Below are 18,524 nucleotides of genomic sequence, written 5' to 3'. Positions count from 1 at the left end.
AGTATTGCGCTCCCATAGGCTCCAATGTGGTGTTTTTGCGCATTCCGTGCGCATTCCGTGCGCATGCGTTGTTTTAACGAGACAGGGCGGAACCAAAAATGCAACATGTTGCGTCTGACGCGCCTGGCGCAAAAGACAAAAAAACGCATGCGCACGAAAGCGCAAATATGCGCAAGACCATGCGCACATCATGTAAAATATAGGTGCGCAGTGCGCATGCGCACTGGTGCGCCCGATGCGCTGCGCACAAAAGCGCTAATGTGAAACCAGCCTAAGTCATATTGCAAGACTCATTAAAGGGTCGATAGTGACTAGTAATATTGCTGCTTCCATCAGGTGGCGCTATAGAGGTCAAGTCCTCTTCCTCTCTGAAGAGGCAATTTGCATATCAAATTTCCCAGAGGAGCATTGCACGGCGAATAAGCCTCCTTACCTTGACAAGCCAGAGCTGGTATGTTACTCTGCACAAGGAGAAACGTTGCCCCTTAGACCTCGACTAGATGTTCAAAATCTACAGTTTAAATAAATAAAATATATGGATTTTCAAACATTGTGCCATGTTTGTCAAGTTAAATGTTCAGAATTCTGTTGTAACCTGTATTTCACCATATTTTTTGTGTGTTTTAGCCACTTTTCACAATTTGTTGGATGAGAGGCCCTGGTGTCTCTAAACCGAGCACAGTTCATAAGGGAAATGTGACCTATATGCATCATCGAGCCAAAAAATGCACCAAAATTGTGGCACACATTTCTGTCACTAAAATTTGAGCATTTTATCAAGCAACATGAACTACTGGCATATTTTAAGATTTCTAGTCTAAGGTTACACTGTTCAGGAATCAGACAGCATTGACAGTTCTGCCCCATTATCTCTTCTATATCTTCTTTTCAGTCCATGTAATTTACTGTCCCTTTGGGCTATGAGATCTGACCTGCAGTAGCATCAGTATATCATCTGAGCATATTCAACATATGTGTGGAAAGTTGCCCGTATGCTATAATCAAATATGGCTGATTCTATTGAACTGACTCCTCATTTCATTTTTTTAAATTTTGTTTCAGTTGTTATTGTATGATGTATAATTTAAATATTAATCTAAAAGTAAATTCTTGTGGAAACATCGCTTTTACAAGGGTTATCCAACGGCTGATACATGTTGCCTGAACTGCGGCAGCAAGTATCAGATGCTGGTTGTATCTTTTCATGGTTTCATCCAAGTATGTGTTACTTTGAAATTCTGCATAAAAAACTCACTGGGACTAAGTGGGTGATTAGTCCAAGAGACTAGCCCCACTCACCTTGAGTGACAGGTCTCTCCCTATGTGTTGTGTGTGTCGGTCAGCTGTCAGGTTTCCTGTAACCATTCTTTCTCTATCTGTGTTCTACAAAGAGTGTGTAAAGCAATGACTGTACTCTGTGCTTTTTTCTTTACTTAACAGCCGTTTGTGTGTATCAAGGCCAGCTGTATTTTGAAGGAGAGAATCAAGCTGTCTATTCGAGTTCCGGAACCTGCACTTTGCTGCAATGCAAGGTAAACAGATATTTATATATATATATATATATATATATATATATATATATGTAGACTGTGAGCCCTCGCGGGCAGGGTCCCCTCTCCTTATGTACTTGTGTGTCCCTTGTATTACACATGTTTATTATACTTGTCTATATTTCCCCTTTTCACATGTAAAGCGCCATGGAATACATGGCGCTATATAAATGCATAATAATAATATATATATATATATATACAGTATATATATATTTTTTTCAGATAAGGTAACTATGCAGATGTTTATTCTTTATTATGTATTGTGCTTCTCCATCTTTTCTCAGTTCTCCCATAATTTTACATTGTAGGGTATTTTTGAGGTGAAGTGGCGAGGGGTATCACTCTTTTGAATAATAGTATATTTTGTCTTAATATTATTATCATACTAGTTGAAGAGCCCGGCGCTGCCCGGGTATAGTAACTAACTGTGGATAGTTGTAACAAATTATAATTATCCTCCATCCCATAGTCCCGTGCTCATATACCCAACATACCTATCCTCCATCCCATAGTCGAGTGCCCATATACCCATCACACATCCTCCATCCCATAGTCCAATGCCCATATACCCATCACACATATTCTCCATCCCATAGTCCCATGCCCATATACCCATCATACATATTCGCCATCCCATAATCGAGTGCCCATATACCCTTCACACATCCTTCATCTCATAGTCCCATGCCCATATACCCATCATACATATCCTCCATCCCATAGTCCCGTGCCCATGTTCCCATCATACATATCCACGATCCCATAGGCCCGTGCCCATATACCCATCATACATATCCTCCATCCCATAGTCGAGTGCCCATATACCCATCACACATCCTCCATCCCATAGTCCCATGCCCATTTACCCATCATACATATTCGCCATCCCATAGTCGAGTGCCCATATACCCATCACACATCCTTCATCTTATAGTCCCATGCCCATATACCCATCATACATATCCTCCATCCCATAGTCCCGTGCCCATATACCCATCACACATCCTCCATCCCATAGTCCCGTGCCCATATACCCGTCATACATATCCTCCATCCCATAGTCCAGTGCCCATATACCCATCACACATCCTCCATCCCATAGTCAACCATTATGACATCATAATGAGCGGCATGGCTTGCAACCTATGATGACATCAGCATCGCCATGGCAACCATTATGACATCATAATGAGGGGCGGGGCTTGATACACACACACTTTTTCCCCATTATGTAGATAGGGGCAAAATTGTTAGGTGAATTGGAACATGCGGGGTTAAAATTTCACCTCGCAACATAGCCTAGGACACTCTCGGGGTCCAGACGTGTGACTGTACCAAATTTTGTGGCTGTAGCTGCGACGGTGCGGATGCCAAGCCCGGACATACACACATACATACATACACACACTTGAGCTTTATATAGTAAATGACACTTTCAGATTTAAAGAGGATCAGCCACAAGGTCAGTTTTTGCTCTTATCTTATTCCTGTAGCTCTCTTATGTATTAGACCAACATTGGATATATTGGTACATGCTATTCGAGAAGCTTCTCCTGTAAATCGAAGTACGAGTATTTTCGGTGATCGGGTAGTCAGTCACTTGAACTGTGCCCAGTTGGAACACCATTGGAGCTTGGCTTACCTAATAACATCCAGGAACGGTGCCAGCATCTTTCCTGGCTGTTTAACACTCTGCATGCCAAGAGGACTCCTTCTCTCACCCTAATGGATCTCCCGCAATGAAATCACAGGATGTCAAAGGTCATCATGACGATCAAAGGTCAAATGATCTCCAATTTTGTCAAGTATAGGGACCTGTTATTTGCTGCCATAAGGAGGGCCTACTGGGCTTTCTGTATAATTCTGCATAATTTTGTTTTCTAATTTTCATCCGTGTGCTATCCATGTGTCCATTTCTTACACCTGGGTGACATCCGTGTGCTATCCATATGTCCATCTGTTTACATACATCTACAATAAATAAGCTACAGTACATTGTTGTGAGTTCATTTTTCCCTTCACCATTGAGGTCTGATGAACTCCCTCCTCTGGTGAAGGAAGGTAGTGAGGCTGATTACCAAACACCTGGGCAGCTAGATGATAACTGGGTGGCTGGAATTGAGGACTGGATATAAGGCTGCCGACGCCCTTCTTCCTGGCTGGTGATTTTCCTGCTGGATTCTTGGAGACCAGTCTGATTCCTGCATCTCAAAGCTAAGTTTTTCTGCTCTTCTTTGTACTCTTCAGTTTTGTTTTTGTTTTGCCTTGTTTTTTGGGAGTTCTGCCATCCCCGGCCGGGGGTGAGCTGAATTCCATTTTTGTCTCTGATCTGTTGATATTTTGCTCTGTCTTCAGAATATACCTGAGTGCTGATATAGTCTTTTGAAGCCTAGCAACTTCAGGGCCTGTTTTTCCTATCAGTTGGTTGGCTCATTTTGATAGGGTTTTTGCGGATGGCAGACAGCAGCTTTCCTATCCTGTCCTATGTAGTTAGCTTGGGCCCCATCATTTGCTCAACCTATCTTTCTATTTGTGTTAGTGTTTTCATCTTGCTTCACCGTCATTATATGTTGGGGGCTGCCTATTGCTTTGGGGTCTGCTCTGGGGCAGTTTAGTTTTTCCCCTTTCTGTCTTTACCCTATATAGATCTCCGGCTGTGATCGAGGGGTCTAGGGCACCGTAGGAACCCCCCACGGCTACTGCTAGTTGTTGTGGATAGGTTCAGGGGTCTGCAATCCGATAGCTGCCAACCTCTCTGGTTTTTCTGGACTTAGCTGGTATTTTGTTTTTTCCTCCTTCGGTGACTCATCATAACAGTACATGATCAAATACAGGTTCTTATGTTTATAATAGAAATGTAGCCATAAAAATCAGATGCCACTCAGTGTTTTGTGTGTGATCCGTTGATTGCTCTGCCATAGACTAGAATAGGTGAGTTATATCCTTGACTCGGAAAAAATAGTGCATGCTATGATATTTTTTCTCACGGACAGTTAGACTGATAACAAATAGGTCATCTGAATAGCCCTATTGAATAACATGGGTCATTGTGCTGTCCGTATGCTATTCGGGTACAAAATTGGACAGCCATGTCCAATTTATACCCTCGTCTAAATGAGCCCTAAAACTGACAGGCCTATTATGCTGGAATACTTATCAAAGTATTTAGTGGGCAAGTTTGTGGTGCTAATTAAAAAAGGTTAAAAAAAATCAACGTAACAATGTAAAAAGTGCATTAGCATGACAAAATATCAGTCAAAAAAGTAGCTTTAAAAATTAATTTTTTATGTAAAAACAAAGAATAAAGTTTTTTTTTAGTTTTACATCTCAGTGAACAGCAAAAATAAAAATCTTGAATTGCTGTTTATTTGTTCATTTTGGTCATCAAAATTGGAATGCGGTAATTGGGATGCTTATGTATCCCAAAATTGTACCAATGAAAACTTAAACTATTCCCACAAAAAAACAAACATACAAGCTTACATACAGCTCTTTCAGCTGAAAAGTAAACCAGTTCTAGCTATACATTATGCAATGCAAAACATTTTTTGTTTTTTTTCAAAAAAAATTTTTTTTGCTGTGTACAAGTATCAAAGTGATAAAAAAAAGGTCAAAGACAGGCCCTGTCAGGGCATAAGTCAGAGAGCGTCCAAAGTCTTTCCATCTGCCTTATAATAATGAATGGTTCCACAGGTGTTATGCTTGAATCAAGTAATTCCTGAATTTAGACAGAAACCCCTATGTACGTGCTTAGGATGGAGCTTTGGATAAATGTGAACCAACCCTCTAAAGAGATCCAAAATGTTATTTATTCCAAAATGGTACCAACAAAAACTTTAATTCTTCCCAAAAGAACAAGCCCCCACTTAAGTCCATCACTTGTCAATGGATTTCCACTTTAATGGAAACTTAAAGACTTCCGAAAAGGGACATGGCCCCACCCTCAAAAAAAATCTGTACTCCAAAATCCAAATGCCACTCTTACTTGTCAGGTACCCCATGCCCTCCAACCCAGCAGCATTCACCTATTCACCTATGTGTGAGCAAATTCTCTGCCTTTACAGCCCTGTTATTAATGACAACAAAGTATAAAAAAGCATAATGTCCCCGTTTGCTATGCTAATGAAGTCGTTGGGGTGTTAGTTGCCTGACTAGTCAGCCCTCTTTGCATGTTATCATGTCTCTGTGGGCGTGATAACATTACTTGCACAAGCGGCGTCATCGCTAATCATGCAAAATTAGTACTTGCGCACCGATCATTCCAGCAACCTCTCTGCGTCTCTGAAGCCAGGTGTACGCTTCTCAGCTTCAGAGGTGCGCACTGCACATGTCTGGAAGTTTAGAAGATAGCTTCTGGTCATGCACAGTGTGTGCCTCTGAAGCTGGGAAGCGTACACCTGGCTTCAGAGATGCAGTGACTTCTGGAATGAGCGCCGCACATGCCCTAAATTTGCATGAGCGGCAATCATGCCGCTTGTGCAAATTATGTTATCAAGCCCACAGGAGGCTGACTAGTCGGGGGCAACTAATGCCCCATAGACTAGTCAAAGACGTTTTTAGCATAGCAAACGGGGACATAATAAATGCTTTTTTATACCTTGTTTTCACTCAATAATATTATACAGGGCTGGTTAGGCAGGAAATTTGCACATAAATAGGTGAATACTGCTGAGTAGAAGGGCATGAGGGACCTGGCAGGATTCCCTTAAAAATTTACAGAAAAGGCATTGGAATCTCCAGAAGCTTAAGCAGACCATAGTATATTTGGCACTAAAATGGCATGTTTGCAATTTTCTCTCAGCAACATTAACAAATGAAACATGCAAATGTAATATTTTTGGCTTAAGCAACATTTTATTGAAAAAAAAAACTTTATATTTTTGTCTCGGAGCCCAATGTTATACAAATCTGTGATGTACCCATGGTTTTAAAATGCTCATTATACTCCTAGATGAATTCCTTGAGTTGGGTTGTGTGTAAATTGGGGTAACTTGCTGAGGTTTCTTCTATTTTAGCACTTCAGGAGCTTTGCAAACATGACATTGACCCAACAATCTATTCCAGCCAGTATTGTTGTGCTCCAAAAGACTAGTGTTTTTTCCCTTCTGTGCCCTGCCATGTGACCAAACAAGAGTTTCTTACTAAATATATTAGATAAAGCACCAATACACTCTGGCGCTCATAAAAAATGCTGTTGGAGGTGCTGGCAACTTGGAAAGCTCTGTGTGCAATCCTACCTACGTAATTAAAAGAATATCTATATCAAACAAAAAGCTCCAGCACCACTAATGCAAACCACAATGTGCTCAGGTAAAAACTGCTGCAGTGGAGTGAAGGACAGCTTCAAACTATACAATCAAGTAGATAAAGTAGCACTTACAGGAATGCTGAACGTTCTGTTGTCCTAGTGCTAGAAGCAGAGCTTGAGGTATGGCAAGCAGCTGTGGGGAACGTCCTCCCATTGCTGTGTGATTCCCCGGCACTTGCACAAACACAAGGTGACCCTGAGCGCCAGCTGGAAGCGCTGGTAGCAACACCGCAGAAGGAATGCTAGACTAAAGGGGTCAGATTCCTTGTAGGAAATTTTCGGACCTGACACCCATAATGTGGTGGTGCATCATCTTGCTGGAAAAACTCAAGGAATGTGTCATCTTCAGTGACATTGAGGTTTCCATTGATGAAGAATGGCTCCGTTATCTTTGTACCCCATATACTGCACCATACCATCAATTATGGGTTTCATGTCCGAGCATTCCTACATGTCAAGTCGGACGCTATTCAAACCACAGCGTCCGGCAGGCAGCGATAGTTCCATCTCCGTCCACTATAGCCTCAGTGGCGCCGGCTTCATTTTACTCAGGTTATCGGTGGATAATCTAGCTGGAAATCAGGTGGGATGTTTGGTCACGCCCACGGTCTTTAAATAGTCGTGCTGGCCTATAGGCGTCGCTGATTATAGCTTGTGTTTTATGCCAAGTGGTTCCGGTCTGGAGAGGAGGTGTTGGAGAGAGAAAGTCGTAGCTGGTGGCGTATGATCCGTTGTTACCTTTTCGCCTTCCTATATTTGTGTTTTGTTTTGCCCTGTTCACATTACGGTGTTGTCCTGTGTGTATGCGGCGCAGTGCGGTTTAAGTTCTCCCTGTCTGTCATTACTGTGTGGGCTTTGGTGGTTTAACGACTCACTGGGTGGAGGGTGGAGGGTTCAGCTTAGGGCTGAGCAGGAGATAAGGAAAGGTTGGAGGCTCAGGCATTTGCACCATTAGCAAAAACCCTGGGTTGAGGGTCAGACAGGGTTTTCCCTAGTTGGAGGGACTCCGCTGGGGCCCCGGGTATTTCAGCCTTCTTTGACCTAAGCCCCGCGTAACACTACATGAACAGTTTCATGGAAAGTGGATTGGTTGTCGAGGGCCAGTTGAATGGCCACCAAGGTCTCACTATCTAACCCCCTTAGACTTTTATCTTTGGGGTCATCTGAAGGCAATTGTTTATTCTGTGAAGATACAAGATGTGTAGCATCTGAAACAATGGATACAGGAAGCCTGTGCTAGCATTTCTTCTGTGGTGTTGCTGTCAGTGTGTCAAGAGTGGAAGAAGAGGGTTGCATTAACAATCCAACATAATAGGCAGCACTTTGAGCACATTTTATTAGTGGTTATAAACTTGTAAATAACTCATGAAAAAATAAAGTTATGTTAAAACCAAGCACATCATTGTTTTTCTTGTGAAATTCTCAATAAGTTTGATGTGTCACATGACCCTCTTCCCATTGAAAAAAATAAAGTTGGATCCAAAATGGCCGACTTCAAAATGGCCACCACGGTCATCACCCTTCTTGAAAAGTTTCCCCCTTCCCATATTCTAATATGCCACAAACAGGAAGTTGATATCATCAACCATTCCCATTTTATTTAGGTGTATCCTTAAAATGGCCCACCCTGTACATATAGTACCTAGCCACAAACGACCATAGAATATTTTTATCCAAAAATTATTTTATCACTTAAAAAAAGATTTACCTAAATATTCTTGTAGATGATTTATTTTAGGTTCTATTGTTATTTAAACCAATGCAGTTTTTAATCAAATAAATCTAATAAACAGTTTTTAACAGTTTTTATCTTTTAAATTAGTAACCACTCCCATCCCTATCCTTGTATGCATGGCCCCATCCCTATTCTTGTATGCATGGCCCCATCCATATCTTTCTATGCATTACCCTATCCCTATCCTTGTATGCATTGCTTCATCTTATCCTTCTATTCATGGCCTCATCCCTATGCTTGTATGTATGGCTTCATCCCTATCCTTGTATGCGTGGCCCCATCCCTATCCTTGTATGCGTGGCTCCATCCCTATCCTTGTATGTGTAATTCCATCCCTATCCTTGTATGCATGGCCCCATCTCTATCTTTGTATGCATGCCTCTATCCCTATCCTTGTATGCATGGCTCCATCCCTATCCTTGTATGCATGGCCCATCCCTGTCCTTGTATGCATGGCTCTTCATCCCTATCCTTGTATGTATGGCTCTTCATCCCTATCCGTGTATGCTCGTATAATTGGCCCCCATGAAAAAAATAAACCATTTCACTTACCTTCCTGCTCTCTCTCGCAGTGTCTTGTTCCGGTGCCATCAGCTGCTTTGCTTTATGCTTATAAGCAGTGCATGGCAGGTACGTCATGTGCTGCTCACAGGCAGAGTACAGCTGCCGGAATGCTCACTGCTTCCTACACCGGAACATTTTTTTCCTTGATGGCAGTGAGTATTAAGTAGCACGCCGAGTGTCAGCCGCCGGGCAGTCATGTGTGCCGCTACTTAAAAGAAATTAATATTCACATCTTAAGTAGTGTAGGAGCCGGCTGCTGTGGCTGACACTGTGCGCGCTATTATAGAGAAATTAATATTCATTGCCAGTGCAGTGAATATTCATTTCCCTTTAGCAGCGGACACAGGAGTTAGCTGCAGCAGCCAGCTCCTACCTCTGTGACCTGCTGCTCCGCCGCTGCCCCTCCCCCTCCATGTCCTGGGCACTTCACTCAAGTATAAGCCGAGGGGGGCGTTTTCAGCACAAAAAAGTGCTGAAAACATGGCTTATACTCGAGTCTATACGGTAGTTTATGTATGACTCAGTGTCAGTCTAAACCGTAGGAGTAGTAGATAACCGAGTAGTGATCACGGAAAGCACACACAATTTCATATATTGTCCGATGCTTTTGGAACGCATGGATACTAATTACATGGCAAGCTTGCAGACCACATGCAACCATTCATAGAATACTGTACAGACCAATAAGAAGTAGCAGAGGAGGTGAGCGACGGTATTTAAAGACAGCTGATGCTGAGGCCATACCTTGAGAAAGAAGGACTGTGTCCTTTGAAACGTGTTGATAAATGGCCCATTTGCGAGTCTCTTGGGTAGGTGATGTAACCGAAAAAATGCCCTCCGGCGCTTCCGGACGGAGCTCACCACCACTTCATGTTTGTGCGAGTGCAGGGGGATCACTCAGCAACAGGAGGACACTCCCCACTGTTGCTTGCCATACCTCAAGCTCTGCTTCTAGCACTAGGACAACAGGACGTTCAGCATTCCCGTAAGTGCTACTGCCATACCTCAACCTTTGCTTCTAGCACTAGGACAACAAGAAGTTCAGCATTCCTGTAATTGCTACGTTATCTACTTGATTGTACAGTTTGAAGCTGCCCTTCACTCCTCTGCAGTGTTTTTTACCTGTGCACATTGTGGTTTTACATTAGTAGCGCAGCAGCTTTTGTTTGATATAAATATATTGGATATTGCTGCGTTCTGGACAAACTGTGTAACAAATTGTGGGGCTCAGTTTCTCTTTTTACCCCTTTTGAAAATGAGAAAAAATTATCTATTCCAATAAAGAAATAACAAAAGCCTGCACAGTCAAGCAGGTCTAAAATAAAATAGAGTATTGGAACAGTGTCCCACATAAGTTCAATATGTGGTGCAAGTAGACGCAAATAAGTCTCAAAATCCATGCAAGGAAATAAAGGTGGCACCCGCCAACTGGAATCATTAACAGGTTATCAGGTTAAAACATCAAGATACATCAGCCAACTGCAGTTTTTCTGCTATCCATGTTGTTTTAACAGACAATGCAAAGTGCAAAGCACAAAAAAGACATTGACTGTTTTAACCTGAAAAAAATTGAAGTTAAAGCAATGCCTTAGTAGAAAAAATGTAATTTTTCAGTTTTTCATTCCACTTTGTGTTAACGCTTGTGAGGTATCAACAAACTCCCCAAATGATGCTTTGAATGCTATGATGGGTCCAGTTTATAAAATGGGGTATTGTTCGTATTTTCTTGCATATAAGCCCAATCAAAGTTTCTTCAACAATTTTGTTGAAAAAATTAAAAATGACTGCAAAACTTATACGCCTTCTATCATCGTAACAAAGAAAAGATGCTTAAAAAATGCTCCTTCTGTAAAGTAAACATGTGGTAAGTGGTATACATTAACTTTTTTGTGTGGTATAACTTTATGGTATAATGATATCCAAACTCAAATTTAATTTTTTTTTCTAAATTTTCCTAAAAAATCAGATACTTTCATAAACACAAATCTTCTCAAAGTAAATACACCACTAACATAAAGTACTTTATATGAAGAAAAAAACAGTTTCAGAATCACTGATACCTCGTATTGGCAGAAGCATTCCAAAGTTATTACAATGTAAAGTGTCACATGTCTGATTTAACAGGGAAAAATGCAAAGTACTACATCTGGGCAATAAAAATGAAAAAAGCATATACAGAATGGGAGGAATAGGGCTAAGCAACAGCACATGTGAAAAAGACTTAGGTATATTAATAGATCACAGACTGAATATGAGTCAACAGTGTGATGCAGCAGCAAAAAAGGCAAATGCAATTCTAGGATGTTTTAACAGAAGCATACAGTCTAGATCACATGAAGTCATTATCCCCCTCTACTCCTCTTTGGTCAGATGTCATCTGGAATACTGTGTCCTGTTTGGGCACCACATTTTAAAAAAGACATCAACAAACTGGAGCAAGTTCAGAAAAGAGCGACCAGAATGGTGACCGGTCTGCAAACCCTGTCTTATGAGGAAAGGTTGCAGGATTTGGGAATGTTTAGCTTGCAGAAGAGAAGACTGAGAGGAGACTTAATAGCTGTCTACAAATATCTCAAGGGCTGTCACATTGTAGAAGGATCATCTTTATTCTCATTTGCACAAGGAAAGACTAGAAGCAATGGGATGAAACTGAATGGGAGGAGACACAGATTAGATATTAGAAAAAACTTTTTGACACTTAGAGTCATCAATGAGTGGAACAGGCTGCCACGAGAGGTGGTGAGTTCTCCTTCAATGGAAGTCTTCAAACAGAGGCTGGACAGACATCTGTCTGGGATGATTTAGCGAATCCTGTTTGAGCAGGGGGTTGGACCAGATGGCCCAGGAGGTCCCTTCCAACTCTACGATTCTATGATTCTATTCTATGATTTGAAAAATCTAACCTGGTCAGGAAGGTGAAAACTGGCTACAGCGCAAAATGCTTACGATTGTATGTTTTTTTGTTCCCTTTTCAATCTGTTTTAGTGCTCCCAACAAGTTAAGAACATGATCTAAAACGGTGTTTCCCAAACTGCAGTCCTCACGGCCCCCAACAGATCATGTTTTCAGGATTTCCTTAGCGTTGCACAAGTGGGAGAATGTGTGGAAATTTCTGATACTTTAATAATTATTCCATAACCTGTGCAATACTAAGGAAATCCTGAAAACATGACATGCTGGGGCCCGTGAGGACTGGATTTTGGGAAACTGATCAAAACCAAGATGGCATTGCTCACAAGTTAATAATACAGAGCAGCCTAAAAACACACGCTCAGATAATCCTACAAGCAACACCCACTTGTTAGAGGCCACAAAAATTGACACTAAATAAAAAGGCCTATGTCTCTTAAACCGAATGGCACATTTAAAAATGAATAGTGAATACTTTTGACTTGATGAAAAGATTTTCTTTACATTTTTTTGTGGTAAGTCAGAAAAGATATCTTATAGGTAAGATTTGTACCAATTTTTTAACACTGTCCATAAAACTAATCTGTGGAATAAACAAATAAGTTACATAAAAAAGTGCAAATATATTAAGCTCTAGGGCTCAATGATAAAAAAAAAAAAACATAACTCTTAAAATATCACCTAATTACAGTTTAGAGGGAATCTGTCATCTAATCCACAGTCAGCATGAATTAAAGCCTGTTGGAAGATTTCAAAGAGAAATATTGATTTGTGCTGCAGGAATCAGATGATGGGTTCCCTTATGAAGTTACTTATTTGAAACTTGTTCTTTGGGTCCTTACTTTACAACACCATGAAATGAAATCTGCAGAATAATAATCATAAGGTAATTCTGCGTTCAGCAGTGGGTCTGGTATTACACTAAAAGATTTTAAAAAATCCAGTACTCATTTCTTCGACACACACTTCTGGCAAAAACTCTTTGAATCCTTGTGGGGTAAAGTCCAAAAAGGCCTGATGTTGGGCTTTTTGGACTTTACCCCACAAGGATTCAAAGAGTTTTTGCCAGCGCCTGTGACCAGGAAACTAGGCCTCCCCACAGAGGTCTACTGAGGCCTACAAGGCCTGGACAATCTACCTTCTCTGAACCTGATCCCAGATAGAAAGATCCGGGCAGTTTCACCCCCCAGCATTCATCCAGACTCATACTGGTCCCTGAAGGACTTTATTTCTGAATTGTACACCAATCAGGATTATATTTGTGAAGCTACAGTCCCCGGAGCCTCATACTCTGGCAGCACCCACCTCCCTCCCGCACTGCGGCTCTCCGGGGGCCCCCACAGCAAGGAAAGGAAAGGAGAGGTATCCCATCAACCTGCACAGGTCCCCCCGAGACCCAGGTCCTCCCCACCACCATCCACGCTAAGGACCGCTATACTATTAAGCAGGAAGAAGAAGGCGCATCAGCGCTCATTATAAGAAAAGCCACTGCGCAGGCGCATAAGCTTCCAGCCCTGGCTGATAACCCCAAGCGCCGCAGGGCAATAGCGGCTCACCAGGGGTCCAATTACACAGCGCCCGCAGCCACTATTGGTCTCAGAGGGCTCCGACCTCCCCGCCAACCCACGGAGCAGAGCCGCCTGTAGCAGAACCAGCTCACAGGGAGCCTTAAAAGAAGAAGCAGCGGCTGACGAATCTGCCGCTGTGACAAAACGGCTAGGTCTACCTGCGCAATGCGCAAGCGCGCACTACACCAATGATATCCCCGCTGACAGCAGGCGAATCTGCTGCAGAGACATAACTGAGCGCTCCCTCACTGCACAGGCGCGCTCGGATCCTCCTCCCTCCTCCCATACAGGCTGACAACGCTGAGCAGCGCCAAGTTATAGCGGCTGCTGCAAGATCAAGAGAACGCTACTGATAGACACCGGGGGGGATGAATAGCCTTGGGGCACCGCCACCAAATAGTTAAAATGTAATTTAAAAAAAAGCCATTACCATAGCTAAATTTCATCCCGGCAAGCAGTAAGGGTGCCGTTACACCTAGCGACTCACCAGCGATCCCGACCAGCGATATGACGCGGTCAGGATCGCTGGTGAATCGCTGGGTGGTCGCTAGTGAGCTGCCACTCAGGCAGATCTCAGCAGCGACATCGCAGGGGACGGGGATCGCTACTTACCTGTCAGACGAGGCGATCCTGCGTCCTCCCGCCCGGCTCCACGCATCGCCCGTCATCACAGCAGGAAGCGCCACAGGAAGTGGACGACGAGGAATGGTCCAGCAGCTTCTCGCGCGATCAGCGATAACCAGCGGGGGAGCTGGTCGGAGGTAAGTATCACATGCAGCGATATCGCTAGTAATATCGCTGTAACGTCACAAAATCGGTGACTTTACAGCGATATTGCTAGCGATATCGCAGTGTGTAACGGGGGCTTTAATACAGAACAGGGACCGCAGTGAATCTACAAGAAAAGAACTGTGTCCACACTATCACTGTGCAAACACACCTGCAATAAGTCTTATTAATGCTAATGAGTAGAGTTGAGCGAAACAGGTCGAAAAAATTCAAAAGTCGCCGACTTTTGGCAAAGTCGGGTTTCATGAAACGAAACCCGACCCTAGGATGAGGTCGGCCACGAGGTCGGCGACTTACGCGCCAAAGTCGCGTTTCAAAAGTTTGTTTTGCACTCTTTTTCAGCCAATCAGGATCCACGGACACTGTGGGCAACGTGATGACATAGGCACGGGTCACCACCATCTTTCAGAAGGGCATGCAAGTGATTGGCTTGCTTTGGTGGGCGTCACAGGGGGTATAAAAGGGAGTGCACGCCGACCGCCATCTTCTGCCGATCTTAGTATAGGGAGAGGTTGCTGCTGATTCTGTAGGGAGAGCGTTAGGCAGGGAAGAAGACAAAAAAACTGCTTCTGCTGCTAGCGATTTGGCCTGCACAACACACCAGTCACTGTGTGTGCAGTGCAAGGGGAGGCTATATAGTGGTGTATCAGTGGTGTTGGTTGTTGGGCTGCCTTTTAAGGCTTCCTGACAGGCTGGCATTGCTGTTTACCCACTGCTCCGCAAACTGCTTTTTTAAAAGCAATCCCAATTTTTTTTTTTGTCCTGCTGAGAAGAAAAAAAAACTGCTTCTGCTGCTAGCAATTTGGCCTGCACAACACACCAGTCACTGTGTGTGCAGTGCAAGGGGAGGCTATATAGTGGTGTATCAGTGGTGTTGGTTGTTGGGCTGCCTTCTAAGGCTTCCTGACAGGCTGGCATTGCTGTTTACCCACTGCTCCGCAAACTGCTTTTTTAAAAGCAATCCAATCTCCCTTATCCTCTAGTCACTTTTGTCACAGCAGTGCCATCGAGCCTGTCACATAGCGCTCAGATATTCATTGGGCCTCACACAATCCAAAAGTGTCCAGTGTCCAAAAGTGTGTGCAGATATTCAAAATCTCCCTTATCCTCTAGTCACTTTTGTCACAGCAGTGCCATCGAGCCTGTCACATAGCGCTCAGATATCAGTGGGCCTCACACAATCCAAAAGTGTCCAGTGTCCAAAAGTGTGTGCAGATATTCAAAATCTCCCTTATCCTCTAGTCACTTTTGTCACAGCAGTGCCATCGAGCCTGTCATATAGCACTCAGATATCAGTGGGCCTCACACAATCCAAAAGTGTCCAGTGTCCAAAAGTGTGTGCAGATATTCAAAATCTCCCTTATCCTCTAGTCACTTTTGTCACAGCAGTGCCATCGAGCCTGTCACATAGCGCTCAGATATCAGTGGGCCTCACACAATCCAAAAGTGTCCAGTGTCCAAAAGTGTGTGCAGATATTCAAAATCTCCCTTATCCTCTAGTCACTTTTGTCACAGCAGTGCCATCGAGCCTGTCACATAGCGCTCAGATATCAGTGGGCCTCACACAATCCAAAAGTGTCCAGTGTCCAAAAGTGTGTGCAGATATTCAAAATCTCCCTTATCCTCTAGTCACTTTTGTCACAGCAGTGCCATCGAGCCTGTCACATAGCGCTCAGATATCAGTGGGCCTCACACAATCCAAAAGTGTCCAGTGTCCAAAAGTGTGTGCAGATATTCAAAATCTCCCTTATCCTCTAGTCACTTTTGTCACAGCAGTGCCATCGAGCCTGTCACATAGCGCTCAGATATCAGTGGGCCTCACACAATCCAAAAGTGTCCAGTGTCCAAAAGTGTGTGCAGAAATTCAAAATCTCCCTTATCCTCTAGTCACTTTTGTCACAGCTGTGCCATCGAGCCTGTCACATAGCGCTCAGATATCAGTGGGCCTCACACAATCCAAAAGTGTCCAGTATTCAAAAGTGTGTGCAGATATTCAAAATCTCCCTTATCCTCTAGTCACTTTTGTCACAGCAGTGCCATCGAGCCTGTCACATAGCGCTCAGATATCAGTTGGCCTCACACAATCCAAAAGTGTCCAGTGTCCAAAAGTGTGTGCAGATATTCAAAATCTCCCTTATCCTCTAGTCACTTTTGTCACAGCAGTGCCATCGAGCCTGTCACATAGCGCTCAGATATCAGTGGGCCTCACACAATCCAAAAGTGTCCAGTGTCCAAAAGTGTGTGCAGATATTCAAAATCTCCCTTATCCTCTAGTCACTTTTGTCACAGCAGTGCCATCGAGCCTGTCACATAGCGCTCAGATATCAGTGGGCCTCACACAATCCAAAAGTGTCCACTGTCCACAAGTGTGTGCAGAAATTCAAAATCTCCCTTATCCTCTAGTCACTTTTGTCACAGCAGTGCCATCGAGCCTGTCACATAGCGCTCAGATATCAGTGGGCCTCACACAATCCAAAAGTGTCCAGTGTCCAAAAGTGTGTGCAGATATTCAAAATCTCCCTTATCCTCTAGTCACTTTTGTCACAGCAGTGCCATCGAGCCTGTCACATAGCGCTCAGATATCAGTGGGCCTCACCCAATCCAAAAGTGTCCAGTGTCCAAAAGTGTGTGCAGATATTCAAAATCTCCCTTATCCTCTAGTCACTTTTGTCACAGCAGTGCCATCGAGCCTGTCACATAGCGCTCAGATATCAGTGGGCCTCACACAATCCAAAAGTGTCCACTGTCCACAAGTGTGTGCAGAAATTCAAAATCTCCCCTGCCCTATAGACACCTTGTACCTTGTTTTACATTACTATATAATTTGTTGGATTTTGTCTACATTTCTACCAAAAATGAGGAAGGCTGGTGGAAGAGGCCGTGGAATTGGGCGGGGGTTGGCAGCTGGTAATGATGGTGTTGGTGGTGGATCTGATGGTAGTGGCAAGAGCAAAATAGGACCGAATGCAGGAGGTGCTGACCCTGCGTCATCGTCTGGCTACATAAGGCCTCGAACGCTTAGTTTTCTAGGAGTTGGCAAACCGCTTTTAAAGCCAGAGCATCAGGAAAAAGTTTTGTCTTACATTGCTGACTCAGCCTCCAGCTCTATCGCCTCCTCTTCTTCAGTTGTAAAAAGTAAAAGCACTGAGTCGTCATTGGAGGCTCATGTTCATGAACCACACCTTTCCTTGTGTCCTTCACCCCAACCAAGATTGAAGGATGACGCAGGCCATACTACTGATTACTCCATGGAGCTGTTTTCACATACCATGCCTGGATTATCAAGTCAAATGGTGAATTACCCAGGCCAAGATGAATCTGACATGGAGTGCACTGATGCACAGCCGCTGATGGATGATTCTGCTGGTACATTCACTCAGAGCACTACATTGTCCTCGCAGTGTACAGAGCCAGATTCTGACCCTGATGAGACTCAGGTGCCCCTTCCCGCACACTATACCACCATACACGGTGACACAGAGGAAGGTGCACATGACATAGAAGAGGAGGTGATGGATGACTCAGTTGTTGACCCAGATTGGCATCCATTGGGGGAAGAGGGTGCTGCTTCCAATAGCTCAGATGAGGAGCATCCACAGCAGACATCGACATCGCAACAGCTGTTATCTGGCAGGCCCGGAGCACTCCAAAGACAGGTTCCAAACATCAAAAGAGTTGCTGGACAGCTTGTCCAGAGGGTCAAAAGATCACAGCGTGCTAGGCCGCAAAATGTCTGCCAAAGTAGGAAGAGTGCAGTGTGGCTCTTTTTTTAACAAAATCCTCATGATCAGGCCAAGGTTATCTGTAAGAAGTGCGCAAAGACCTTTAGCCGAGGGAAAAATCTGAAAAATTTGAATACCAGTTGCATGCTTAGACATTTAACCAGCATGCACTTGCAAGCGTGGACACAACACCAAACCTCAAGTGCCACATGTGCAACTGATCACAACGAAGGTAGTCAGCAACGCTACATTGTTTCCCCCACCGTAAGCCCACCGGTTAGCACAGCAGCAAATGTTGAGGTGTCGTTGCAAGACCACAGCAGTCAGGGAATCCCACTGTTATATCAACGAAATACTGATTCTAGGCCATCAGAA

General features: G+C 43.6%; 1 protein-coding gene across 2 annotated transcripts in view; it reads left to right on the top strand.

The window, feature by feature from the left end:
* Positions 1–18,524, top strand: part of NELL2 (neural EGFL like 2) — a 549,962-nt gene that overhangs the window by 304,850 nt on the left and 226,588 nt on the right. For both annotated transcript variants that reach the window (XM_073573236.1, XM_073573234.1), the window contains exon 10: positions 1,441–1,532. In XM_073573236.1, the coding sequence (XP_073429337.1) occupies positions 1,441–1,532 (92 nt within the window). The remainder of the gene's footprint in view (positions 1–1,440; positions 1,533–18,524) is intronic.

This window comes from Dendrobates tinctorius, unplaced genomic scaffold (genome assembly GCF_039654945.1).
Source record: "Dendrobates tinctorius isolate UK_male_01 unplaced genomic scaffold, ASM3965494v1 ptg000035l, whole genome shotgun sequence".
NCBI classification, from domain to species: domain Eukaryota; kingdom Metazoa; phylum Chordata; class Amphibia; order Anura; family Dendrobatidae; genus Dendrobates; species Dendrobates tinctorius.
Note: the sequence above shows the minus strand (reverse complement) of the source record. Positions and strands in the feature narration are given on the sequence as shown.